At 50.0% G+C, this 25,592-nt stretch overlaps 1 protein-coding gene across 1 annotated transcript; it reads right to left on the bottom strand.

Annotated features, from left to right (window-relative positions):
* Positions 1-1,214: 1,214 nt before the first annotated feature.
* Positions 1,215-17,612, bottom strand: FLG (filaggrin). The gene is made up of 3 exons (XM_008264430.5): positions 17,562-17,612; positions 11,993-12,151; positions 1,215-11,452 (listed from the first exon to the last, which is right to left on the bottom strand). Exons 2-3 carry the CDS (start codon positions 12,128-12,130, stop codon positions 1,730-1,732), a joined length of 9,861 nt encoding a protein of 3,286 aa, XP_008262652.4. The 5' UTR covers positions 12,131-12,151; positions 17,562-17,612; the 3' UTR covers positions 1,215-1,729.
* Positions 17,613-25,592: the final 7,980 nt, after the last annotated feature.

The raw sequence follows: 25,592 nt of genomic DNA, 5'->3' as shown, positions 1-25,592 counted from the left end.
CTTCCACAAACTTTGTGTCCGCGCGGGTCCCGGCACGGCCCCGAGGGTCTGTATTATTTCTTCATTATAGTTTTGTATTCCTCATCCCGTTAGTGAGACCTGAATTCTTTAGAGAGAAGCTACGAGAGTGAGCTGAATCAGCAGGTTATGAGACTGGGAACAAGGTGGCAAAAATTGTCATAGAAATGGACAGGATTTTCTCCCCACATGTGTGTCTGCAGCAGTTCAGCAAGGCCTGCAGGTCTGGAACCTTGTGGAGCTGGCAGTTTTGTAGGGTATTTGGAGATAGTACCTCAACTGGGGAAGCAGGAAATTTGTAGACAGGAAGGAGGGAAGATGGGAGGGAAGTGCCCCTTTCAAGTGATTGTGAAGACACACACCATATTGTCTGAGATAATTAGAAAGATGAGCTTGCTTGTTGCTTTTCATTCACTCACTACCCCTATTGGGGATCATTTAAACTTTGACAATCAATTCCATGTTAGCTTGTTTTACTCAGGAAAAATTTCAAGAAAGACAGCTTCTATGAAACCATTAATTTGAGAGTTTAGAGACTTGAAATCTAATTGCAGTTTTGGAATGGACTGTGTGATAAACTTATCTGAAAATGAAAACACTGGCCTTCCAATCTAATCTGATGGGAAGGAAAATTTGGGTATGATTCTCACAGAGGAGTGTTGCTTTTAATCATAGAACCATGCTGATACTTTTACTGTTCGCCCAACCACCCCCAAGCCCCCTTCATACACTTGGCTGAATCATAAAGGTACATGTGATTTCCTTTCTGGACACTCTGACATTTTCATTAAGGCTTTTCCTCTGACAGGGGATTTCACATAGCTTCCCTATTCCCTTATTCTTCACTGGAAGGCATTTCCTCATGTCTTTGGTGGAAGGAACTATGATTAGTAATTTCTGTTTCCTGATCTTGGTTTTACAAGCTAATAGCTGCTTAGGTTGACATTTTTTATATCAATGATGGTGATATTCATGATTGAGCAAAGACCTTTTACTTCTTAAAGGTGCCTATGAGGGAAAATGATTGTGTTGGAGAAAAATATAGGATTTGGCTAATTTTTCTCATTTATGATTTAAATGGCATAAACTGCAATGTAATCATATATCTTTCCAGTGATATGGGAAAAAGATAGAATTCTGGCCATGGAGAAGTAAGTCTTTTGGGTTTCTGGGAAATAAGTATAGACAAGACCAACTATGTTATATGATAGCTTTATTTTTAATTTTTCATTCAGTATATTTTTGAATGAGTATTCCCAAAGTGATTTTAATGAATTCAGAATAATACAAAGTTTTAATGCAAAGATAAAAGAGGCAGATATCTTGAGGCCTAATGTTAATATAGCAGATTTGGCTTACAGAAGAGTGATCTTATCTTTTTGGCTCCAATAACATTTTTAGCAAAAGTAGAACTAAAATTTAATATCAGAATGAAAAACACTATTATGAACCCTAATCTCTACCAGTGCACTTTCCCAAATTTAGCTGTTAATAGCATTGATTTCCATTTAATGTTTCCAGAATAAACTTAAAAAATCACAGGAGAATAAAAAGAAACTTGCACCAAAGAAATGAAAGTATAATAATATGTTAAAGAAAATAAAGAAAAAGATAACCTCCCAAACAGAATTATGAAAAAGTATATAGATTCAAAGCTGTGTTCTTGATTTGTTCTGCTACTCTTTGGATTAATTAGTTTTCCATTACTTTCTCACTCATAGTAATAGTATCTTTGTGACCGCCCAAATCCTAACTGTTTTGGTATATTACTAGAAAGACTATATATTCCCGAGTGCCTATTACTGCTGATATTATTGTATCTCCCATAATCTCCTCCATATCCACATGCTATTCTGCGCTCATGTCTACTAATGATTCCTTCAGGTCTGGCATTCTGAAGGACATTTCCACGTGGAGAATGTCCAAACCATGACTGCCCATACTCATAATCTGCACTCCCATAGCTTCCATGTCTCCAACCAACACCTGATCCATAAAGCGCCCTTTCAGAAATCACAGAATGTGAATTGTTAGCACCATAACTATGATGATTTCTAGACGTCTGGACATCAGAGGAATATGTAGATTCATCAGAAACAGAAGAAGGATCATGTTCATTAAGAGGAGTAGAATAAGATTCAGATCCCGTATGATTACCTATTTCATTTTGAAAAGACACAGAACTGTCTCCTGAGTGACCGTGGGCAGGTGCACGCTGGCCCCCAGCCTGTCTCTCTGAGTCCTCCGAGTGGCCTTCGCTCTCGCTGTCCTGGCTGACACTGGACCCCCGGCGTCTGCTTGTCGCGGGTCCAGCGGCCGCGTGTCCCTGCTGCGGAGACTGTGCGTGTCTGGAACTGTCTGTGCCGGTGGCAGTCTGTTGGCGCCGAGAGCCTGACTGCCTAGGGCCATCTGCTGCTTGCCCGTGGCCGGATCGTGGTGTGCTCTCTCCCCGGGCTCCTGACCGCCCGTGGGCCGAGTCGGACCGTCCCTGGGGGGCTGTCTGGCGGTGCTGGGACCCAGAGCGCCCGGAGGTGTCTTCGGCTTGCTCGTGGCGCGATCCCTGCCTCCCTCCGCTGCTGGATGCTGACTGTCCCCTGGAGCTGGCGTGATCGCCGTGGGGCGCAGCGTGCCTAGAGCTGTCCTGAGCCTGCTCGTGGCGGGAGCCCTGTCTTCCTCTGCTGCCGGACCCGGAGCGTCCCTGGGAGGTCTCGTGCCATCCACCAGTGGAGTCCTGACGCTCACGCTCGCGAGGCGCCCCGTGTCGGGGGCCGTCCCGTTCCTGCTCGCGGCCGGACTGCTGTGTGGCTCTAGTACCGGATCGGGGCTGCCCGTGGGCCGCCTCGGACTGCTCGTGCTGGGAGAGCTGGTAGAGGTGAGCGCGTGAGTGTCCAGACTGTTCTCCCGAGCGGCGGCCGGAGGGTCTCTGTTGGTCCCGCTGGGAGTCAGCGGAGCGGCCGTGTTCTGACGCCGACTCGCTTTCGGAGTCCACTGACTGCCCTTCGCTATCGCTGGCCTGGCTGACGCTGGAGTGGCGGTGTCCGTGGCCGCCGGACGCCCGGGAGGACTGTCCGTGGCCGGTGCCTGAGTGCGTGGAGCTGTCTGCCGACTGTGCGTGCCGGGCCCCTTGCCCCCCTTGCCTCTCGCTCCTGCTGGATGCCGAGTGCCCTTGGGCGGCGTCAGCCTGCCTGTGTCTGGAGGTCTGTGCCTGCTGCTCCCCCGCGTGCCTGGAGCTGTCTGCGGTCTGTCCGCGGGGCGGTGCCTGTTGTTCCCGTGCGTGGGACCCGGACCTGCCCTGGGTGCGTGTGGCCTGTCTGCCCGAGTGCTCGGCGTGGGCCTCGCTGTCGCTGGCCTGACCGGGACTGGGTCCCCGCTGTGTGCGTCTCCCCGAGGGGGATCGTGCGGGTGCGGCGTCAGAGTGTCCGGCGCTGTCCGGTGACTGCTCGTGCCTCCTGCTCCTCCTGCTGCTTGGGCTGGACTCTGCCTGGGAGGTTTCGGCCTGCGTGTGCTGGGAGCCCGATTGTCTGGGGCTGTCTAGAGACTGTCCGTGGCTCTCTCCGTGTCTTCCCGTGCTTCCGGCTGCTGAGGGTCCCTGGGCGGACTCGGCGTGTTGGCCCCTGGTGCGTTCCCGTTGCTGAGACCTGGAGTGGCCAGAGCTGTCCCTTGAGACACCGTGGGCGGGCGCACGCTGGCCCCCGGCCTGTCTCTCTGAGTCCTCCGAGTGGCCTTCGCTCTCGCTGTCCTGGCTGACACTGGACCCCCGGCGTCTGCTTGTCGCGGGTCCAGCGGCCGCGTGTCCCTGCTGCGGAGACTGTGCGTGTCTGGAACTGTCTGTGCCGGTGGCAGTCTGTTGGCGCCGAGAGCCTGACTGCCTAGGGCCATCTGCTGCTTGCCCGTGGCCGGATCGTGGTGTGCTCTCTCCCCGGGCTCCTGACCGCCCGTGGGCCGAGTCGGACCGTCCCTGGGGGGCTGTCTGGCGGTGCTGGGACCCAGAGCGCCCGGAGGTGTCTTCGGCTTGCTCGTGGCGCGATCCCTGCCTCCCTCCGCTGCTGGATGCTGACTGTCCCCTGGAGCTGGTGTGATCGCCGTGGGGCGCAGCGTGCCTAGAGCTGTCCTGAGCCTGCTCGTGGCGGGAGCCCTGTCTTCCTCTGCTGCCGGACCCGGAGCGTCCCTGGGAGGTCTCGTGCCGTCCACCAGTGGAGTCCTGACGCTCACGCTCGCGAGGCGCCCCGTGTCGGGGGCCGTCCCGTTCCTGCTCGCGGCCGGACTGCTGTGTGGCTCTAGTACCGGATCGGGGCTGCCCGTGGGCCGCCTCGGACTGCTCGTGCTGGGAGAGCTGGTAGAGGTGAGCGCGTGAGTGTCCAGACTGTTCTCCCGAGCGGCGGCCGGAGGGTCTCTGTTGGTCCCGCTGGGAGTCAGCGGAGCGGCCGTGTTCTGACGCCGACTCGCTTTCGGAGTCCACTGACTGCCCTTCGCTATCGCTGGCCTGGCTGACGCTGGAGTGGCGGTGTCCGTGGCCGCCGGACGCCCGGGAGGACTGTCCGTGGCCGGTGCCTGAGTGCGTGGAGCTGTCTGCCGACTGTGCGTGCCGGGCCCCTTGCCCCCCTTGCCTCTCGCTCCTGCTGGATGCCGAGTGCCCTTGGGCGGCGTCAGCCTGCCTGTGTCTGGAGGTCTGTGCCTGCTGCTCCCCCGCGTGCCTGGAGCTGTCTGCGGTCTGTCCGCGGGGCGGTGCCTGTTGTTCCCGTGCGTGGGACCCGGACCTGCCCTGGGTGCGTGTGGCCTGTCTGCCCGAGTGCTCGGCGTGGGCCTCGCTGTCGCTGGCCTGACCGGGACTGGGTCCCCGCTGTGTGCGTCTCCCCGAGGGGGATCGTGCGGGTGCGGCGTCAGAGTGTCCGGTGCTGTCCGGTGACTGCTCGTGCCTCCTGCTCCTCCTGCTGCTTGGGCTGGACTCTGCCTGGGAGGTTTCGGCCTGCGTGTGCTGGGAGCCCGATTGTCTGGGGCTGTCTAGAGACTGTCCGTGGCTCTCTCCGTGTCTTCCCGTGCTTCCGGCTGCTGAGGGTCCCTGGGCGGACTCGGCGTGTTGGCCCCTGGTGCGTTCCCGTTGCTGAGACCTGGAGTGGCCAGAGCTGTCCCTTGAGACACCGTGGGCGGGTGCACGCTGGCCCCCGGCCTGTCTCTCTGAGTCCTCCGAGTGGCCTTCGCTCTCGCTGTCCTGGCTGACACTGGACCCCCGGCGTCTGCTTGTCGCGGGTCCAGCGGCCGCGTGTCCCTGCTGCGGAGACTGTGCGTGTCTGGAACTGTCTGTGCCGGTGGCAGTCTGTTGGCGCCGAGAGCCTGACTGCCTAGGGCCATCTGCTGCTTGCCCGTGGCCGGATCGTGGTGTGCTCTCTCCCCGGGCTCCTGACCGCCCGTGGGCCGAGTCGGACCGTCCCTGGGGGGCTGTCTGGCGGTGCTGGGACCCAGAGCGCCCGGAGGTGTCTTCGGCTTGCTCGTGGCGCGATCCCTGCCTCCCTCCGCTGCTGGATGCTGACTGTCCCCTGGAGCTGGCGTGATCGCCGTGGGGCGCAGCGTGCCTAGAGCTGTCCTGAGCCTGCTCGTGGCGGGAGCCCTGTCTTCCTCTGCTGCCGGACCCGGAGCGTCCCTGGGAGGTCTCGTGCCGTCCACCAGTGGAGTCCTGACGCTCACGCTCGCGAGGCGCCCCGTGTCGGGGGCCGTCCCGTTCCTGCTCGCGGCCGGACTGCTGTGTGGCTCTAGTACCGGATCGGGGCTGCCTGTGGGCCGCCTCGGACTGCTCGTGCTGGGAGAGCTGGTAGAGGTGAGCGCGTGAGTGTCCAGACTGTTCTCCCGAGCGGCGGCCGGAGGGTCTCTGTTGGTCCCGCTGGGAGTCAGCGGAGCGGCCGTGTTCTGACGCCGACTCGCTTTCGGAGTCCACTGACTGCCCTTCGCTATCGCTGGCCTGGCTGACGCTGGAGTGGCGGTGTCCGTGGCCGCCGGACGCCCGGGAGGACTGTCCGTGGCCGGTGCCTGAGTGCGTGGAGCTGTCTGCCGACTGTGCGTGCCGGGCCCCTTGCCCCCCTTGCCTCTCGCTCCTGCTGGATGCCGAGTGCCCTTGGGCGGCGTCAGCCTGCCTGTGTCTGGAGGTCTGTGCCTGCTGCTCCCCCGCGTGCCTGGAGCTGTCTGCGGTCTGTCCGCGGGGCGGTGCCTGTTGTTCCCGTGCGTGGGACCCGGACCTGCCCTGGGTGCGTGTGGCCTGTCTGCCCGAGTGCTCGGCGTGGGCCTCGCTGTCGCTGGCCTGACCGGGACTGGGTCCCCGCTGTGTGCGTCTCCCCGAGGGGGATCGTGCGGGTGCGGCGTCAGAGTGTCCGGCGCTGTCCGGTGACTGCTCGTGCCTCCTGCTCCTCCTGCTGCTTGGGCTGGACTCTGCCTGGGAGGTTTCGGCCTGCGTGTGCTGGGAGCCCGATTGTCTGGGGCTGTCTAGAGACTGTCCGTGGCTCTCTCCGTGTCTTCCCGTGCTTCCGGCTGCTGAGGGTCCCTGGGCGGACTCGGCGTGTTGGCCCCTGGTGCGTTCCCGTTGCTGAGACCTGGAGTGGCCAGAGCTGTCCCTTGAGACACCGTGGGCGGGCGCACGCTGGCCCCCGGCCTGTCTCTCTGAGTCCTCCGAGTGGCCTTCGCTCTCGCTGTCCTGGCTGACACTGGACCCCCGGCGTCTGCTTGTCGCGGGTCCAGCGGCCGCGTGTCCCTGCTGCGGAGACTGTGCGTGTCTGGAACTGTCTGTGCCGGTGGCAGTCTGTTGGCGCCGAGAGCCTGACTGCCTAGGGCCATCTGCTGCTTGCCCGTGGCCGGATCGTGGTGTGCTCTCTCCCCGGGCTCCTGACCGCCCGTGGGCCGAGTCGGACCGTCCCTGGGGGGCTGTCTGGCGGTGCTGGGACCCAGAGCGCCCGGAGGTGTCTTCGGCTTGCTCGTGGCGCGATCCCTGCCTCCCTCCGCTGCTGGATGCTGACTGTCCCCTGGAGCTGGCGTGATCGCCGTGGGGCGCAGCGTGCCTAGAGCTGTCCTGAGCCTGCTCGTGGCGGGAGCCCTGTCTTCCTCTGCTGCCGGACCCGGAGCGTCCCTGGGAGGTCTCGTGCCGTCCACCAGTGGAGTCCTGACGCTCACGCTCGCGAGGCGCCCCGTGTCGGGGGCCGTCCCGTTCCTGCTCGCGGCCGGACTGCTGTGTGGCTCTAGTACCGGATCGGGGCTGCCCGTGGGCCGCCTCGGACTGCTCGTGCTGGGAGAGCTGGTAGAGGTGAGCGCGTGAGTGTCCAGACTGTTCTCCCGAGCGGCGGCCGGAGGGTCTCTGTTGGTCCCGCTGGGAGTCAGCGGAGCGGCCGTGTTCTGACGCCGACTCGCTTTCGGAGTCCACTGACTGCCCTTCGCTATCGCTGGCCTGGCTGACGCTGGAGTGGCGGTGTCCGTGGCCGCCGGACGCCCGGGAGGACTGTCCGTGGCCGGTGCCTGAGTGCGTGGAGCTGTCTGCCGACTGTGCGAGCCGGGCCCCTTGCCCCCCTTGCCTCTCGCTCCTGCTGGATGCCGAGTGCCCTTGGGCGGCGTCAGCCTGCCTGTGTCTGGAGGTCTGTGCCTGCTGCTCCCCCGCGTGCCTGGAGCTGTCTGCGGTCTGTCCGCGGGGCGGTGCCTGTTGTTCCCGTGCGTGGGACCCGGACCTGCCCTGGGTGCGTGTGGCCTGTCTGCCCGAGTGCTCGGCGTGGGCCTCGCTGTCGCTGGCCTGACCGGGACTGGGTCCCCGCTGTGTGCGTCTCCCCGAGGGGGATCGTGCGGGTGCGGCGTCAGAGTGTCCGGCGCTGTCCGGTGACTGCTCGTGCCTCCTGCTCCTCCTGCTGCTTGGGCTGGACTCTGCCTGGGAGGTTTCGGCCTGCGTGTGCTGGGAGCCCGATTGTCTGGGGCTGTCTAGAGACTGTCCGTGGCTCTCTCCGTGTCTTCCCGTGCTTCCGGCTGCTGAGGGTCCCTGGGCGGACTCGGCGTGTTGGCCCCTGGTGCGTTCCCGTTGCTGAGACCTGGAGTGGCCAGAGCTGTCCCTTGAGACACCGTGGGCGGGCGCACGCTGGCCCCCGGCCTGTCTCTCTGAGTCCTCCGAGTGGCCTTCGCTCTCGCTGTCCTGGCTGACACTGGACCCCCGGCGTCTGCTTGTCGCGGGTCCAGCGGCCGCGTGTCCCTGCTGCGGAGACTGTGCGTGTCTGGAACTGTCTGTGCCGGTGGCAGTCTGTTGGCGCCGAGAGCCTGACTGCCTAGGGCCATCTGCTGCTTGCCCGTGGCCGGATCGTGGTGTGCTCTCTCCCCGGGCTCCTGACCGCCCGTGGGCCGAGTCGGACCGTCCCTGGGGGGCTGTCTGGCGGTGCTGGGACCCAGAGCGCCCGGAGGTGTCTTCGGCTTGCTCGTGGCGCGATCCCTGCCTCCCTCCGCTGCTGGATGCTGACTGTCCCCTGGAGCTGGCGTGATCGCCGTGGGGCGCAGCGTGCCTAGAGCTGTCCTGAGCCTGCTCGTGGCGGGAGCCCTGTCTTCCTCTGCTGCCGGACCCGGAGCGTCCCTGGGAGGTCTCGTGCCGTCCACCAGTGGAGTCCTGACGCTCACGCTCGCGAGGCGCCCCGTGTCGGGGGCCGTCCCGTTCCTGCTCGCGGCCGGACTGCTGTGTGGCTCTAGTACCGGATCGGGGCTGCCTGTGGGCCGCCTCGGACTGCTCGTGCTGGGAGAGCTGGTAGAGGTGAGCGCGTGAGTGTCCAGACTGTTCTCCCGAGCGGCGGCCGGAGGGTCTCTGTTGGTCCCGCTGGGAGTCAGCGGAGCGGCCGTGTTCTGACGCCGACTCGCTTTCGGAGTCCACTGACTGCCCTTCGCTATCGCTGGCCTGGCTGACGCTGGAGTGGCGGTGTCCGTGGCCGCCGGACGCCCGGGAGGACTGTCCGTGGCCGGTGCCTGAGTGCGTGGAGCTGTCTGCCGACTGTGCGTGCCGGGCCCCTTGCCCCCCTTGCCTCTCGCTCCTGCTGGATGCCGAGTGCCCTTGGGCGGCGTCAGCCTGCCTGTGTCTGGAGGTCTGTGCCTGCTGCTCCCCCGCGTGCCTGGAGCTGTCTGCGGTCTGTCCGCGGGGCGGTGCCTGTTGTTCCCGTGCGTGGGACCCGGACCTGCCCTGGGTGCGTGTGGCCTGTCTGCCCGAGTGCTCGGCGTGGGCCTCGCTGTCGCTGGCCTGACCGGGACTGGGTCCCCGCTGTGTGCGTCTCCCCGAGGGGGATCGTGCGGGTGCGGCGTCAGAGTGTCCGGCGCTGTCCGGTGACTGCTCGTGCCTCCTGCTCCTCCTGCTGCTTGGGCTGGACTCTGCCTGGGAGGTTTCGGCCTGCGTGTGCTGGGAGCCCGATTGTCTGGGGCTGTCTAGAGACTGTCCGTGGCTCTCTCCGTGTCTTCCCGTGCTTCCGGCTGCTGAGGGTCCCTGGGCGGACTCGGCGTGTTGGCCCCTGGTGCGTTCCCGTTGCTGAGACCTGGAGTGGCCAGAGCTGTCCCTTGAGACACCGTGGGCGGGCGCACGCTGGCCCCCGGCCTGTCTCTCTGAGTCCTCCGAGTGGCCTTCGCTCTCGCTGTCCTGGCTGACACTGGACCCCCGGCGTCTGCTTGTCGCGGGTCCAGCGGCCGCGTGTCCCTGCTGCGGAGACTGTGCGTGTCTGGAACTGTCTGTGCCGGTGGCAGTCTGTTGGCGCCGAGAGCCTGACTGCCTAGGGTCATCTGCTGCTTGCCCGTGGCCGGATCGTGGTGTGCTCTCTCCCCGGGCTCCTGACCGCCCGTGGGCCGAGTCGGACCGTCCCTGGGGGGCTGTCTGGCGGTGCTGGGACCCAGAGCGCCCGGAGGTGTCTTCGGCTTGCTCGTGGCGCGATCCCTGCCTCCCTCCGCTGCTGGATGCTGACTGTCCCCTGGAGCTGGCGTGATCGCCGTGGGGCGCAGCGTGCCTAGAGCTGTCCTGAGCCTGCTCGTGGCGGGAGCCCTGTCTTCCTCTGCTGCCGGACCCGGAGCGTCCCTGGGAGGTCTCGTGCCGTCCACCAGTGGAGTCCTGACGCTCACGCTCGCGAGGCGCCCCGTGTCGGGGGCCGTCCCGTTCCTGCTCGCGGCCGGACTGCTGTGTGGCTCTAGTACCGGATCGGGGCTGCCCGTGGGCCGCCTCGGACTGCTCGTGCTGGGAGAGCTGGTAGAGGTGAGCGCGTGAGTGTCCAGACTGTTCTCCCAAGCGGCGGCCGGAGGGTCTCTGTTGGTCCCGCTGGGAGTCAGCGGAGCGGCCGTGTTCTGACGCCGACTCGCTTTCGGAGTCCACTGACTGCCCTTCGCTATCGCTGGCCTGGCTGACGCTGGAGTGGCGGTGTCCGTGGCTTCCGGACGCCCGGGAGGACTGTCCGTGGCCGGTGCCTGAGTGCGTGGAGCTGTCTGCCGACTGTGCGAGCCGGGCCCCTTGCCCCCCTTGCCTCTCGCTCCTGCTGGATGCCGAGTGCCCTTGGGCGGCGTCAGCCTGCCTGTGTCTGGAGGTCTGTGCCTGCTGCTCCCCCGCGTGCCTGGAGCTGTCTGCGGTCTGTCCGCGGGGCGGTGCCTGTTGTTCCCGTGCGTGGGACCCGGACCTGCCCTGGGTGCGTGTGGCCTGTCTGCCCGAGTGCTCGGCGTGGGCCTCGCTGTCGCTGGCCTGACCGGGACTGGGTCCCCGCTGTGTGCGTCTCCCCGAGGGGGATCCTGCTGGTGTAGTGTCTTGCTCTCCCGTGCTGTCCCGTGAGTGGACATTTCTTCTTTGTTGTGTTCTTCTCGTTCCTGATGTTTGTGTGCTTGATTCTTCATCATCTTCTAGTCTGTAGTGTGAATCTCCAGCTTGTGGACTGTCCCAAGTTGCATACATCTGTTTTCTGTTTCCATAACAAATTTCATCTCCCTCTGTTTCTCTTGTTCTCTTGGGGCTAGTGTTTGTCTTATGTTTCTTTTCACTCATTTTTCGCGAAGCAGATCTCCTTTTCTGCTTTCCTGTTGAATCGTGACGTTTTCTTCTGTATCCTTCCGTTTCTGATTGCAGAGTTTTTTCATCTCTGTCCTCTTGTCCCCTTGAGGTGGACCCATGTCTCTTTTTCCCTCTTTCTGTTGAGGTGTTATGTCTTGACCTATTCTTACTTCCATCATGTCTTCTTGAATCCCTGAATGTTCTCTTCGGTTCCTCTTCTTCTTCTGTGTCATGTTCTTTTTGTTTGTGTTGGTGGCTATGCCTTTTGTGCTTTCGCTCTGATGTTTGGAAGTTTTGTCTCGTGGTAGACTGATAATATGCTTGTGCCAACTTGAACACCATCAGTAAATACTCCGTAAAGTCTATTTTTTCATTGTGGTCTAAATCCAGGATTTCCATGAATACATCAGCAGTATCTGGGTCATCTGGGTTCTATACAGTGGGAAATATCAGTTGGAGATTAGATCAAACCAATCACCGATTTAGACCAATATTGAAACTTGTGCACTTTTGGTACCAAAAGGAATCAAGTTTTAGATTTTTTTATTTGATTCTTTTAGCTCATTCTCACCAAATACCATTTTATATTGTTTATTCTCTTGTATCCTTTTTGTTTTTCTTTTTTTAATACATACATTTACTTAAAAATCAAAATTTATATATTCTGCAGTTTAGTTGTCTTTTAAATATATTCTCCTTTCAATTTTGCTGCAGGGAAGAATAGTATAAAAAACTATTCACCTGGGAATCCTTTATTTGTCATTAAATATTGATTCTTACTGTCTGCCTTATATAGTACATATACGGATATGTAAGGATGAACTCACAGTTCTACCTGTCTTAAAGTAAGACCAACTGAGTTTCTATTCCATAAGAAGTAATTCCAGAATGTTCGGAGTTGTCCTTTGTTAGATAGATTATTGACAAAGAAATGAAACTCTCTGTGCTTTAGTTCTGTCAGATAGGTCTTACCTTTAGGATTGCACGAAACTCTCTTTCCAGAAGTTCCTTCAGCTCTTTTTTGCTTAGTGTGTCAGTGTCTTTATCTTTTTGTGAATATTGATGGAAAAGTTCAGTGATGGCAATGATGTTTTCAAAGAGAGTAGACATCTTTTGGCGATATATGTGAACCTAGCAAGAAGAAATATAAGTTAAGTTTTCTTGTAATTTTTTATTGCTTTAGATAATATTATTATAACAATTTCCCACAGTTTAAACCTACATCCCCCCCTAAGTAGTTCATCTTTGAGAATGGATGACAGCCATGAAAAACTTCTCTTTACCACGTATATAGTAAAAATCAGTACAGAATTTAATTGATGTAGTAAAATTGGCTGTTTCTTGTCCTTAAGTCCATTTATAGCAGGATTTAGGTTGTCTTACAGACTTTAGTGTATGTAAATAATCAGAAGGCTGATTTAGTCTCCTTGCTCAACACAAGTTTATTAAGCACTAGACAGATGCAGGAAATTTTGCCCCTCTGAATGTGCTGAAAATCAGTTCCCAAGAAACTAAATTTATAAATGACTACTTTGCTGTGACAGTTATTTGAAAGCCAGTTTGCCAAATGGTAAAATGCTGAGTGATCCTTCACATAATTTTTTTTAAATTTCATGATATTTGTATTATTTTTAATTGGATAGTATTGTTTTAATAGGTTCTTTTTTTTTTTTTTTTTTTTTTTTTTTTTTTTTTTTTTTTTTTTTTTTTGACAGGCAGAGTGGACAGTGAGAGAGAGAGACAGAGAGAGAAAGGTCTTCCTTTGCCGTTGGTTCACCCTCCAATGGCCGCCGCTGCAGCCGGCGCACCGCGCTGATCCTGGCAGGAGCCAGGAGCCAGGTGCTTTTTCCTGGTCTCCCATGGGGTGCAGGGCCCAAGCACCTGGGCCATCCTCCACTGCACTCCCTGGCCATAGCAGAGAGCTGGCCTGGAAGAGGGGCAACCGGGACAGAATCCGGCGCCCCAACCGGGACTAGAACCCGGTGTGCCGGCGCCGCAAGGTGGAGGATTAGCCTATTGAGCCACGGCGCCGGCTGTTTTAATAGGTTCTTAATTTTTTTAAAAGATTTGTTTTATTTATTTGAAAGACAGAGTTACAGAGAGAGGTAGAGACAGAGAGAGAGGTCTTCCATCCACTGGTTCACTCCTCAATTGGCCAGGAGCTTCGTCCAGGTCTCCTGTATGGGTGCAGGGGCCCAAGGACTTGGGCCATCTTCCACTGCTATCGCAGGCCATAGCAGAGACCTGGATTGGAAGAGGAGCAGCTGGGACTTGAACTGGCGCCCATGTGGGATGCCAGTGCTTCAGGCCAGGGCTTTAACCTGCTGCGCCACAGCACTGGCCCTGGTTCTTAATATTTTTAAAAAGTGTTGTTTTGGGTGAAGACAAAATAGCTTTAATTTTGCCATTTAAGAAATATTCTGATTTATCTTATTGGTAAACTCAGTTGTTGGTAATTGTATCAATACATTTAAGTAAGCGTTTATTGTAAAAAAAAAAAAAAAAAGGATTGTAATGACCACTATAGGACTTAAAATGCCCAGTGAAACTAAAATACTCTAGGAAAAAATAATGTGAAAATATGACTATAATAGAACTAAAGCACTAAGGATTTTGATTATTTGGTAAGAGGGAACAGGAATTTAAATATATATTTCTCACTAAATATTTTGATGTTTATAGGTATCCCTAAAATAATAGAATTATATTTCTGCAGTTTTAGATTGGAAAAGGGACAATTTGAAAAATCCCCAATTAATTCAGTAGAAACCAGGGAAGAAGAAAGTAAAGAAGCATAGAAAAGGCAAGGTGAACAGAAAGAATAAAATAAATTAGAATTACATAGACTTTTATCATTAATTAAATTAGTAGAATTATATAGAATTTTATCACTAATTAAAATGTGAAGTGGACCAGACCTTGCTAAATTTTAAGATAGATTGAATTTTTAAAAGCAATATACTTCTTACCAAAATCACACATAAAATTAAAAATTTTTTCAGTCTTATTTACCATATTATAGTTCCTGAACTTATCTTTAATTATGTCAGGTCTAAAATCTCTATCTAGAAGATCTCATTTTCTTATCTTCTTTTTGTTCCCTAACTTCAATAATTTTTGACCTCTCTATTTACTGCTTTATGTACTTTCTTCCCTTTTTACCTTGCTTAGACATTATGGTTGATCTCTTTCATTGCTTCCTGGGTACACCCCTATGCCCTACTCTTTCTTGTACTCACTGGCAAAAGTTCTAGTAGCTTAATTAATTAATTGAATTCCCATATGGGAAAAAAATTTCCAGTGGATTTTACATGCAAGAGATAAAAGAAGATAACATGGGAGAATATCTTTAAGACCCTGAGAAGGGAAATACATCTTAAATAGAACTCAAAATAGAACTCAAAAAGTACTCATCATGAAGAAAATGATTGTTAAGTTGGGCTTCATTAGAAGTAGGAATGTGTGTTCACTTGCAGATACCAATAAAGAAGAAAAGAGCAAGCCACAGAGTAGGAAGATATATGCCGCATGTTTAACCAATAAAATCTCTGCCCTGGATGTAAAAATAACTCTAATGGATCAATACAAAAAGGCTGACATCCACTAGAAAAATGGGTCTCCACCTCAGAAACTTTACAGAAAAAGATATTCAAATACCCAATAAATATATCAAAGTTTCTCAACTTTGTTAATCACTGAGCAAATTCAAGTTGAAATGACAATTCATCCACTGAAATGAGTAAGAAGATAAAAGGGAAACAGAAACTTGGCAATATGAAATATTGGTGAGGATATGAAAAATCAAATGTGTCAGATTTTGCTGGAGTTAAGCATAAGCTTGCAGAAACACAGAAGGGCCTTTGGCAGTATCTGACATCCAGCTGTTTACTTCTAGAAGCATCCTCAAAGGAAATACATACATACATACATTTTTTTTTTTTTTGACAGGCAGAGTGGACAGTGAGAGATAGAGACAGAGAGAAAGGTCTTCCTTTTGCCGTTGGATCACCCTCCAGTGGCCGCCACGGCCGGCGCACTGCGGTTGGCGCGCTGCGGCCTGCGCACCGCGCTGATCCTATGGCAGGACAGGAGCCAGGTGCTTCTTCTGGTCTCCCATGGGGTGCAGGACCCAAGTACTTGGGCCATCCTCCACTGCACTCCCTGGCCACGCAGAGAGCTGGCCTGGAAGAGGGGCAACCGGGACAGAATCCGGCGCCCCAACCGGGACTAGAACCCGGTGTGCCGGCCCCACAGGCAGAGGATTAGCCTAGTGAGCCACGGCGCCGGCCCATACATACATTTATATATGCATATAAATACACAGCCAAAAGTCATATATGAACATGTTAATAGCCCTGTTGTTTATAATACCTGCTCAAGTGGAAACAATCCAAATATCTATCCACAGAAAAATAAATGTTTAATATTTTCATGAAATGACAGAGTCAAAGGTGGGCAATGGATGTAGCATGGACCAGGATGATCACAGTGGAGAGGGAGACAAATTGGATGGATTGGCATGTGTTGTAGGCTGAGTTGATTAAACATGGATGTGAGTCAGTATGGTATAAAGACAGGAATTGTGGATAATTTCTAGTCTTTTACTTTCTCACCAATTCTACTATGTCTCATCAAAACTATCGTGTTTTCCACATAGTAGCCCAGAGTGGTCTTTTAACAACACCCTTTGCCTAATACTCTCAAATGACTGCTCATATGTTTAAAATAATGCCCGAAGGCTATTGTGCCCTCTCTTTACATGATCCACCTCTTTTTAGCTCTCTGGCATCACCATACACCACTATTCCTCTTTCTAAATTTGCTGTAGGCACATTTTATTCTTTGAACCAGATTTATTTCTGCATTAGAATCATGTTATTAAGATCCCAGCTCTTGAGATACCATCTTCAGTTAAAGTTACTATTATCAAATAGATAAAAAAGAACAATTGCTGGTGAGGATGCAGAGGGAGGGGACCTCTTAAACACTCTTGATGGGAATGTAGATTAGTACAGCCATTATGGGAAGCAGTATGGAGAAGCCTCAAACAAGTAAAGAGAACTATCATGTGATCCAGGAGTCACACTATTGGGTATATATCCAGAGAAAAGGAAATCAGTATGCTGAAGAGATAGGTATCTGCACACCCATGTTTATTTCAGACTTTTCACAATGGCCAAGATACAGAATTAACCCAGGAGTCTGTGAGCAAATGGATAATAAAAATGTGATGCACACACACACAATGGAATATTATTCATCCATGGAAAAGAATGAAATCCTGTCATTTATGGCAATGTAGATGAGCCTGGAAAGTAAAATAAGCCAGACACAGAAAGGCAAACACTGCATGTTGTCATTTTTAAGTGGGAAGCCAATAAGGTGATCTCATAAAAATAAGAGGGAAGAATAGTGGTTACCAGAGAGTCAGAAGAGTAGTGGGTAGAGGGGGATAGAGAGAGGCTGGTTATCAAGTATAAAAATGCAGTTAGATAGGATGAATAAGTTTTACAGCACAGTAGGGTAACTATAGGTCACTATAATTGGTTGAGGAAAGGATTTTGAATGTTCTCACTGCAAAGAAATGATAAATGTTTGAGATGATGCATATACTAAATGCCCTTACCTGATCATTATCCATTGCATACATGTATCAAGATATCACAATCACACTATACCCTGTATATATGTATAATTGTTGTGTGTCAATTGAAAAAAGAGAGGGGGCCAGCACTGTGGCATAGTAGGTAAAGCTGTCGCCTCCAGTGCCAGCATCCCATGTGGCTGCTGGTTCGAGTCCTGGTTGTTCCATTTCTGATCCAGCTCTCCTCTATGGCCTGGGAAAGCAGTAGAAGATGGCCCAACTCCTTGGTCCCCTGCACTCATGTGAGAGACCCAGAAGAAACTCCTGGCTCCTGGCTGCTGGCTTCAGATCTGCACAGCTCTGGCCTTTGTGGCCATTTGGGGAGTGAACCAGCAGATGGAAGACCTCTCTCTGTCTCTTTGCCTCTGCCTCTCTGTAACTCTGCCTTTCAAATAAATAAACAAACAAACAAATAAATACATAAATAAATCTGAAAAAAAAGAAAAAAGAGATATTTCTAGAGCACTTTTCTGGCCATCCAAATCTAAAGAACACTCTACTGATTTACTCTCTACTTTTCCAACTGTTCTAATTACCATTGGAAACTATCTTATTTATTTGTTATCTACTGAGTGTCTTCCCACTCTAAATTAGCTTTCTAAGAGTAGAGTTATAGTTCACTACTGCAGAATCAAAGCTAAGAGCAGCACTTTGCAAATAGAAGGTTGTTAATCTGGATATGTTGAGTGAATGAATAAACGGAGATACCATAACAATGCAGAGAGTACTGAGTAGCCTCATGGAAATCAATTTATGCCCTTGTTTCATTGCTATATTGAAATAAACTTTTAGTGATAGTGCCACTAAATATGAAGGAAAAAGATAAAACAACCAGAACTCTTTGGTTTTTATCTTGCTTAATATTAAGTAGGCAAAATTAGTTGTATTCTCTCTTACCTTGTTCACCAGAAGAGCAAGTAGAAAGCAGGCTGAAGGAGCTTGCTGGGTACTGAAGTTTGGGTTGATGGCCCTTTTATAGCAGCATGTCCATCCAGGGAGGAGCCACTTCTGTGGGATGGTCTGATTCATTCCTAACCAAACCCAGATCCACCCGCATCTCCACCTCTGTTTCTCCAGCCACATGTGTTTACATCCCTGCTTCCTCACGTACTCGTCTATACTTGTTTTAGCAGGTTCCAAATTGGGGTTTACATAAGCCCAATGGATTGGAGATTTTTATAGAAAAATTCCTTTGGCTAATATAGATCCTTTATGTTTGGGGCCCACACATAATCTTTTTTATATTTATTTTTATTTTTTTGACAGGCAGAGTGGACAGTGAGAGAGAGAGACAGAGAGAAAGGTCTTCCTTTGCCGTTGGTTCACCCTCTAATGGCCGCCGCGACTGGCGCGCTGTGGCCGGCGCACCGCGCTGATCCGATGGCAGGAGCCAGGTGCTTCTCCTGGTCTCCCATGGGGTGCAGGGCCCAAGGACTTGGGCCATCCCCCACTGCACTTCCCTGGCCACGCAGAGAGCTGGCCTGGAGAGGGGCAACCGGGACAGAATCCGGCGCCCCGACCGGGACTAGAACCCGGTGTGCTGGCGCTGCAAGGCGGAGGATTAGCCTAGTGAGCTGCGGCGCCGGCCCCACACATAATCTTTTTGAACTCTCACTTTAACTTGGTAGGTACTTGATAAATATGCTTTCTGATCTTTGTTTCTAGAATGGTGGGACATACATTTATAAGAAACTAAAATTCAATTTGTGGTGTGAAAAATATCACAAGCCACCTATTTCATGTCCCTTTTTATTGATATATTTTATCTGTTGACTGAGAGAACCTAACCTGAGATGAATCTTGATTTTAGAAATTATGATGAGTGAAAAGAAGACAGGAAAATTTAGTTGTGATTTTTCAAATGAGAGCAAGAATGTGAGCTCTTGAGTAAGAAGTAGTGATCACTAGGGGCATGAGTTTATTAGGGAAGAATCATTCATTTAATTTGACTGTGTTTTCTGGGCTATTTCACTGGGGCATCAGAAGCATGTTTCATATACTCTTCTTATACAAATTTTTTTAAAGATTTATTTTATTTATTTGAAAGAGTTACAGAGAGAGGTAGAGACAGAGAGGTCTTCCATCCGCTGGTTCACTCCCTAGATGGCTGCAATGGCCAGAGCTATGCCCATCTGAAGCCAGGAGCCAAGGAGCTTCTTCTGGGTCTCCCACGCACGGGTGCAGGGGCTTAAGGACTTGGGCCATTTTCTACTGCTTTCCCAGGCCATAGCAGAGAGCTGGATTGGAAGAGGAGCAGCTGGGACTTGAACCAGCGCCCATACGGGATGCTGACACTTCAGGCCAGGGCTTTAACCCACTGCGCCACAGCGCCGGCCCCACATACACTCTTCTTAAACTGTGGATGTTCTCATTTATTCCCAAAAAACACACAGGAGGCTCCTATATGGTTTTCTTTTTTGGTATGCATGCCATTAGGTGGAACAGAATGCACTTCCATGTAGATGTCCTCTAGTTACCTCAGCCCATACTGTCCAAAACCGAATGCATTATTATATTCCTCCCCAAAATGTACCATTCTCTGGAAGTCTACATACTGATTAATGACATCTCCATTCACTGGTTGTCTCTAGCTAACATTTTTAATTCTTCTGTCTCCTTTATCTCTCCTGCTCATGTCATGTCATGTCAGTTCTACCCAGACTTATGTTTCTTATGCAGCCTACTGTCCAGTGACATAATTTTAATTAGACCTCACTATCTTTCAATTTGGTGTTTGTGAAAACTGTCATAACTAGCCCCTCTTTCTATTTTTAAGCTAATTCATTTTCCAAACTTATCTTGTCACCCCCCTTGCTGATTTCTCCTTGCCTGGAGAATTCCAAATTCCTTTATTCCCTTCCACAATAATGAGTCTGTATGTTTCCAGCTTTCGTTTTTACTAGCTGCATTTTATGGAAATGCCACTTCAGAGTGCAGGTCATTATTAGATGATCCCATGGTGACCCACTGTTATTCAAAATCTAAACATTGCACCCTCAGGAATTATCTCTACCTAGTAAAGCTTTGCTCAAAAGCTTCAGAGAAATGGCTGGTCCTTAATACACCCTGTATTTACTTCTTTTATATCATTGATGATATTTTATTTTGATTACTTATTTATGAGTCTGCCCCTTACTCCCCAATTTGGTATTTATTCTCACTCTGGTATCGACTAGTTCTGAATCATAATTTGAATTTTTGGGCCCTATAACAGTACCTAGAACATAATCAGATGTGCAAGGGGGTTGCCAATCTTGTTTAGATTAAAAGAAATAAAAATATGACAGGTTAGAAAATGTTGTTTATTGCCATCATTACTAAGCTTATTAAACTATCAACTTGTTAAAAAAATTTAGTGGACTATCACTTACCATCCACAGACCACAAGTCCTTATTTTCTCCTCTTTTCTTCTTTCATTTAATTGTCCTTGTGTGCCAGTAGTTACTGAGTTTCTGTTACTGTGCTTAATGATAATCGTCTGTGTTATGTACCTATTATGTGCTAAGATTTTGCATTTATTCTAATTCCTAGTACAACCCTGTAAAATCATTATTAATATCAGTATTATATAGATAAGAGAATTTTTAGTGGTAAGATGCCCTGTGACCCCTGGAAAGTAAATTACAAAATGAGGATTTAATTCCAGGCCTTTTAGACTCTAATTCCCACGTTGTTTCCACCATGTTATGTTTCTCTGGGTATGAACTTTTTTCTTTTTCTTGAATTAGCTTGATTTACATTTTAATGTCTTATATATAGTGGTTTTTCTCAAAGTACTCCAACTCCTGGGTGATCTTAACTGTGTAAATAATTGCAGGAGCAGAACAAAATACTAGAGTGTGCATTCGGAGTGAGCTGAGGAAGATAGAGTCTAGAGAATGGCAGGAGGGAGGGCACTCTGACATATTAATGAACAGAAGACCCAAATCTTTCAAATTCATGTCAGTGTGAAGGCTTTGACTATTTTCTCAATCATATTATCATCATTATACTTTTTCAATAACTTGCATAAAAATGTGAACAGGTAGATATGTTTTGAGAGTACACTGAGGATTTAGGAGGGTTTTTGTATGCCACGTCAAGGGCTCAACTCTAATAAAATGAATTTTACTGAAAGAAATGTAAAATTCTGACTTGAGTGCTAAATTCAATTTCATAAGGATAGGGAAGAAGCATGAGTAAAAGATGCAGTATTGAGGTGGTAGGAGAGAGGTGTCATAACCAAAATGGCTACGCTAAATTAAGAAGCACGTTAAGTGCCGGTGTTCTTCCCTTGACATCGATTAGTTTGTTTCTCACCTGTTCAGTTCTGGTGACCACTTTTCTTTTTTTTTTTTTTTTTTTTTTTTTGACAGGCAGAGTGGACAGTGAGAGAGAGAGACAGAGAGAAAGGTCTTCCTTTGCCGTTGGTTCACCCTCCAATGGCCGCCGCGGCCGGCGCGCTGCGGCCGGCGCACCGCGCTGATCCGATGGCAGGAGCCAGGAGCCAGGTGCTTTTCCTGGTCTCCCATGGGGTGCAGGGCCCAAGCACCTGGGCCATCCTCCACTGCACTCCCTGGCCACAGCAGAGGGCTGGCCTGGAAGAGGGGCAACCGGGATAGAATCCGGCGCCCTGACCGGGACTAGAACCCGGTGTGCCGGCGCCGCAAGGCGGAGGATTAGCCTAGTGAGCCGCGGCGCCGGCCTAGGTGACCACTTTTCAATCAAGATGTGGGAAATTTGTGTTCTGAGTAAAGTAAATAGATTGATTGGCTAGATAAGTGGTAAATGGAACCAGGAGAGGTGAATGGATGGGAATTGGATGAGAGATATAGGAGTTATATGAGTGACTGTTTTATAGAAGAGGTATTATACAATCCCAAGATAGGCTGAACACAGTAGAAACTGAAGGAAAGCACATTTTAGTTTTGTGTAGTAAACAACTGTCTAATCACCAGAATTCTCCAAATATGAACATAATTATCTTTGGAGAGTTTCCTATCTCCCTATACTTCTTGTGTATTTGGATGAAACCTTCCCAATCACTAGTATAGCCTCACATTGAAGTTGAAGACCATGAGGTGTAATATTGTATAGCTAGCAATTTAAAAAGTCAGGAGCCAGGCCTTCAACTCGGGGCTTTTCACTCTAAATCCTATACACTTGCACCAGTTTGCTTCAGTTACAAGGAGATGAGCATGAGACAGAGATGCTAGATGTCTGGTATATCCTCCTGTCAGCCTGAGAATTGTTATTCCATGATTCAGGAGCATTTCTTTGTTCAGCTTAGATGGCCACATGATCAGTACCATTTAATAACTGTTGGGTAACAGGACTATTGATTCCACTTTATGGGATGAATAGGAGGATAGTACATGGGTCTCCATGTCCCACTTCCTGCCAATAAAGCTGATCCACTTGGGTACTAACACTTTATCTTCAGAATCCAAAGGTTTTTTTTTCCCCTAAGCCTTTACAATTTTATGACCTTGGAATAGTGATCTTTGTGAAGTGAGACTTCTTTCCTACCCTAGCTAGATTTTATTCTTCATCTCATGGTGAGCACACAATGAGTTTCAGATATGTTTTGAGTTTCTGTGGTTATACATATTATGGCTATTAGGATTTGTTAAGGGGGAAGAGAACTCCCCCAAAGGCAGGAGTTATTGACAAATCATAAATTGTAGGATTTCAATTACAATAATTCAATTGGCTGTCCCTCCCTTTTCCTTCCCAGTGGGCTGGAGAGGCATTATGTTGCCATATGGCCTCTGGGCCACTGATGTGGGTCAGGTTGTCATGATCCAAGGGATCAGCCCTTTGAGATGTATGACTGAGGCTGTGGGAGTGAAGGGGAGTTGGAATTTGTGGTTAAATGATTTCCTACAGGAGTTGTAGTCATCTCTTGGGAGGTGCTGTTTTGGAGTTGGAGTTTTTCCAGGTTGAATGTTCTCTGGATTCCTTGGCATAGTAGAAGTTGATGTTCTTGCTTAGCCATACAGTGATGGAGCAGTATCTGACAAAAACACCTCTATGTGCAGCTTGCATTTGCCAGGAATTCATTGGAGGAAGAAAGTAATGTTGATACTAAGAAAATTTTCAAGTTGTCTTCAATGCCCTCAAACTCTATTTCTTTTCTTTTCTTTTTTTTTTTTTTGACAGGCAGAGTGGACAGTGAGAGAGAGAGACAGAGAGAAAGGTCTTCCTTTTTGCTGTTGGTTCACACTCTAATGGCCGCTGCGGCCAGTGCACTGCGGCCGGCGCACTGCGCAGATCCAAAGCCAGGAGCCTGGTGCTTCTCCTGGTCTCCCATGGGGTGCAGGGTCCAAGCACTTGGGCCATCCTCCACTGCACTCCCGGGCCACAGCAGAGAGCTGGCCTGGAGAGGGGCAACCGGGACAGAATCCGGCGCCCTGACCGGGACTAGAACCCGGTGTGCCGGCGCCTCAAGGCGGAGGATTAGCCTATTGAGCCATGGCGCCAGCCTCTATTTCTTTTTTTTTTTAAAAAAGATTTATTTATTTATTTGAAAGTCAGAGTTACACAGAGAGAGGAGAGGCAAAGAGAGAGAGAGAGAGAGAGAGAGAGATCTTCCAGCCAATGGTTTGCTCCCCATTGGCTGCAATGGGCAGAGCTGCGCCAATCTGAAGCCAGGAGCCAGGAGCTTCTTCTGGGTCTCCCACGCAGGTGCAGGGGCCCAAGAACTTGGGCCATTTTCTACTGCTTTCCCAGGCCATAGCAGAGAGCTGGATCGGAAGTGGAGCAGCTGGGACTCAAATCGTTGCCCATATGGGATGCTGGTGCTTCAGGCCAGGCGTTAACCTGCTGCACCACAGTGCCAGCCCCAAACTCTATTTCTTTATTTTCTCTCTCTCTCACTCCTTCCCTCCCTCCCTCTCTCTTTCCCTCTTTCCTCCCCTCTTCCTCTCTTATTCTCCCTCTCTATCTCCATTTCTGTTTGTATGTGTCGGTGTATGGCAAGATAGAGATAGAAAGGATGAGAGAGAGAGAGAGAGAGAGAGAGAGAGAGAGAGAGAGGATATAAACAAAACATTTTATGTCAGTGTGGATTGTCTCTCAGATTTCTTTTTAACATGCCCAGCGTATTCATTTTCAGGTACTTACTAACAGTTTAAATGGAGTATGAACAAGGGAAAAACAGAATGACTTAAAAAGTTAGAAATTGAGAATAGAATTGAAGGAGGCATGTGGTAGAGGGTGTATGTATATGTGAGAGACACACACATTTTATTCCGGCTACTAAAGCTACAGAAGTCATTGGAGATAGACAGATAGACATATGCACGCACTGAGAATGTGTGTGAGAGAGATCACATGGAGAAAACAGATCAAAGGCAAGTATTTTTAAATATTGGAGAAACATTCTGTAAGAAGTACTTATATCAATAAGGTTATTTTTCCAAACGTTATGGTATTTTAATAAACCTCTCAATCTCAAGAACATTGTAGGAATGGCCAAGGATATGCAGGAAGATGCATCTACGTAGTAACTGTGTTATATGAATGTTTTTCTACGTAGTAACTGTGTTATATGAATGCTTTTTTATAACAGTTGAGGACAGAAGTAAGAGCAGGAAAAATAATAAGCAACAGTTCATCCCATGTGGTTAAGGGGAAAAGCCTTCATGACTTACCTCTTGAATGCTTTTAACAGAGAGATTGTGAGGTCTTTAGGGTGGCTATACCAGTTGTAATGTAGTGTTAGCAGTAAGGATGGGCCATTTACCATTCCATGTCCTGCTGGAACAAGCAATGAGAATTGGTGATGGAGTGATGCAGCATCAGAAAACTGGAAAAAATTCAGGCACAAGCCAGGACAGAAACATTATAGCCCTTTGTGATCAAAGGCTTTACCAATGTTATGTGTTCATAAATGGGCCAACATAGGCCAGTGATTACAGGAGAATGTGGAAGATCAAGAGAGGCTGGACCTTAGGATAAGCACCTACTTTCCTTTCTCACCTTTTCCCTTTATATGTGGAGATATTATAGATAGATAGATAGATAGATAGATAGATAGATAGATAGATAGATAGATAAAAATACATTCTGGAGGGGAAATTTCTGTAGGTATCTGAGGGAAATATTAATTAAGCGATAAGTCACAGTACACAGGGATCATTCATTCAACAGAAATTTGTTGCCAGCTGACTACTTGCTAGTCACCATGCTTGTCACAGGGCTGTAAATGAAGAAGGCATGCTGCCTGTTCTCAAAGAGTGCATAATCTAATGAGGAAAGCAGAATGGAAACAATGCAATATGAATTATAATAAAGATATCTGTAAGTTATTATAAGATAGATAAGGAAGAATTCATTCTCTTTTAGAAGAAGTCAAGAGGAGGTGATATCGAGTGAGCTGAGATTTAAAGAATGTATGTATTAAATTGTTTGGGAAATAGCAGGGGTTCATGGATCTTGAAAGGCCTTGAAAGCCATACTGATCATATGGATATTATCTGACTTAAATGGGGCAGGAACTGAAGGGATTTTTAAGGAGAAAAGTGACTGAATCAGATTTTTATTCAGAAAAATAACTACTAGGAGTATGGATAGTGGATTGAGTTGGATACAGGCAATTTAAATAAAAGAGAAGAGATAGTGAAAATTCAATCTAAATCATTGGCATTGGTACTAAAGGGAAGAGACAATTCCAGAAACAGGTCTTGCTGATAGGTTAGAGTCCTGTGAAGGGTCTGGTATTGCACAGGTTGGGGAGGGACCGAATAAAGAGGGTCTGATGGGGGGATGGAAGTCAGTGATGGAGAAACTCGGAACAGGAGATTTGGATGGGTGAGGAATGGGCAGTTGGTATCAACAATATCACATTAGTGGGGAGCATGATTTTACGGCTAATCTTTCAGACCAGGATTTTACCTTTTTCTTTTTAAAGATTTATTTATTTACTTGAAAGTCAGAGTTACACA

The sequence above is a fragment of the Oryctolagus cuniculus genome, chromosome 7 (genome assembly GCF_051225735.1).
Source record: "Oryctolagus cuniculus isolate XC-2025 breed Fujian yellow rabbit chromosome 7, ASM5122573v1, whole genome shotgun sequence".
In the NCBI taxonomy this organism is placed as follows: domain Eukaryota; kingdom Metazoa; phylum Chordata; class Mammalia; order Lagomorpha; family Leporidae; genus Oryctolagus; species Oryctolagus cuniculus.
This window is presented reverse-complemented; position numbering and strand designations above follow the sequence as displayed.

What these genes read in the sequence shown, in the direction of transcription:
- FLG (XM_008264430.5), bottom strand. Translation starts at nt 12,130, where the DNA reads ATGTCTACTCTCTTTGAAAACATCATTGCCATCACTGAACTTTTCCAT. An exon ending in AGTTTCGTGCAATCCTAAAG is followed by an intron (nt 11,453 to 11,992) that starts GTAAGACCTATC and finishes CCCACTGTATAG; the next exon opens with AACCCAGATGACCCAGATAC.